Source organism: Sinocyclocheilus rhinocerous, unplaced genomic scaffold, assembly GCF_001515625.1.
Source record: "Sinocyclocheilus rhinocerous isolate Xijiao unplaced genomic scaffold, SAMN03320098_v1.1 scaffold3043, whole genome shotgun sequence".
Taxonomy (NCBI): domain Eukaryota; kingdom Metazoa; phylum Chordata; class Actinopteri; order Cypriniformes; family Cyprinidae; genus Sinocyclocheilus; species Sinocyclocheilus rhinocerous.
The window spans coordinates 100,054-101,675 of record NW_015654630.1 but is presented as its reverse complement, the minus strand read 5'-3'; the positions used below and the strand labels follow the sequence as shown (position 1 = coordinate 101,675).

Genomic DNA, 1,622 nt, shown 5'->3' with positions numbered 1-1,622 from the left:
TCTTGCTGTTCAAAAACTTTTGACTGGTAGTGTACATGCACACAAAAGACACCAATGCACAGAAACACACATCTATACAACATGATCAGTTCATTTTTAATTGCATTGTTTAATGAAATATTCAGTCAACTTTCAGTCAATTTAATGAAATGCATATGGTGCTGTTGCTATGGCACACTAAAGACAATAGTGTCAATTTACTGTTAAAAATAAAATGATTTCAGCCGAAATTACCTGTGTTGTTCTCTTTTTATATTGGCCCATTTACCTGAATGTTGTGCCGTTGCTCAAGAAGGTACCTGCTGATACTCTAACTCTCATCATTTTAAAACAATTATACTTTTTGACATTTAAAAAATATAAACATATTTAAGAGACCCATGCTAATTTATAACAATATCATTAGATCTCATGCATAGTTTATTTGATGGTATAATAAGTCATTTACCAAAACGTCGCTAATTTTTAGCTGACTTCACCCTGTTACTACTCTGTAGACTGAGCCCATTACCTTCCTACTTCTGACTGAACTGAGGCGTAGTTTTCATATGAGCTTGAAAAGCCTTTGGACGGATCAATGCAGTGAAGGCGAATTCCATTGAGTGCATTGTTATCATCCCAAAAGCCATAGGAAAGTTCTTCCACCTTGAAAAAACAACACAACACTCCTAAATTTGAAAGAGCTACAATCAATCATTGAAAAGTTAACTGTAACCATCCCATAGTAACATTCATCTTCCTGTCCTGTAGTATTAAGCATGTGCAGTTCCCTGGAGATACCTGGAATTAAATGCCTAACAAGTAATGATCAGTCACCAGCTCACGTTTAACCACTAAGCCCCCCCATATTACTGTAATGGATTCAATGCCGGACTTACCTTTAGACTGAACCCTGCAGCGTACGTTCCATTTGGACAGATGTCCTTAAACCCCCATGATCCCCAGTTCGTTCCATAGTACACATTCAGCCACCATCTGTTTTTTCTGTTGATGTCTGGATCAGAATCCATTATGAATGTCTGAATGCTCACATGCAGCCCAAGAATGATTAACAGTAAAGAAATTAAGAGATGCATTGCTGCAGCAAAAGCCTGATCGATAAAAAATACTGATTCAATTAATTCTGTTTGATTTCTACACCAAAAACGGATCCAGGGTCAGTAAAACTGCTCAAAGGAACAATAGTTTCTTCAAATCCAGAACAGAAAACCTGAGCCAACTGCAGTCTGTCCGCAGAATATGCCTGATTCCCTTTCATGGGAACTTCGAACTGCGTCCTCTAGGGGTCGCTATGGGGGAACGCCTCGTCGTGACCCGTGTCTGAAGCATACATTGAAAAAACACCAACTCGTTGGCCGGCGACAGCCATGACGTCACTACCGGTGCGACTATAGTATAAATAGGCGCCGGGAGCACACATCATTCTCTTCTTCGTCTTCATTGACTGTTCTGTTTGAAGCGTGCATTTCCAAGGAAAAAGTAAGAGCTATCTCTATTCATTATGGCAAGCACTAGCAGAGAGTTTAGAAGGTGTGTGCATCCATGTCATCGCTATTTGACACCCAATGACACACACACGATCTATGCGTTGTTTGTTTGGGCGAAGAGCACGCACGCGATGT

At 40.0% G+C, this 1,622-nt stretch overlaps 1 protein-coding gene across 1 annotated transcript; it reads right to left on the bottom strand.

Annotated features, from left to right (window-relative positions):
- Window positions 1-507: 507 nt before the first annotated feature.
- On the bottom strand, window positions 508-1,075 carry LOC107717688 (vitelline membrane outer layer protein 1 homolog). The gene is made up of 2 exons (XM_016524524.1): window positions 879-1,075; window positions 508-645 (listed from the first exon to the last, which is right to left on the bottom strand). The coding sequence occupies exons 1-2, from the start codon at window positions 1,008-1,010 to the stop codon at window positions 508-510; spliced, it is 270 nt and encodes an 89-aa protein (XP_016380010.1). The 5' UTR covers window positions 1,011-1,075.
- Window positions 1,076-1,622: the final 547 nt, after the last annotated feature.

What these genes read in the sequence shown, in the direction of transcription:
- LOC107717688 (XM_016524524.1), bottom strand. Translation starts at nt 1,010, where the DNA reads ATGGATTCTGATCCAGACATCAACAGAAAAAACAGATGGTGGCTGAAT. An exon ending in CTGCAGGGTTCAGTCTAAAG is followed by an intron (nt 646 to 878) that starts GTAAGTCCGGCA and finishes TGTTTTTTCAAG; the next exon opens with GTGGAAGAACTTTCCTATGG.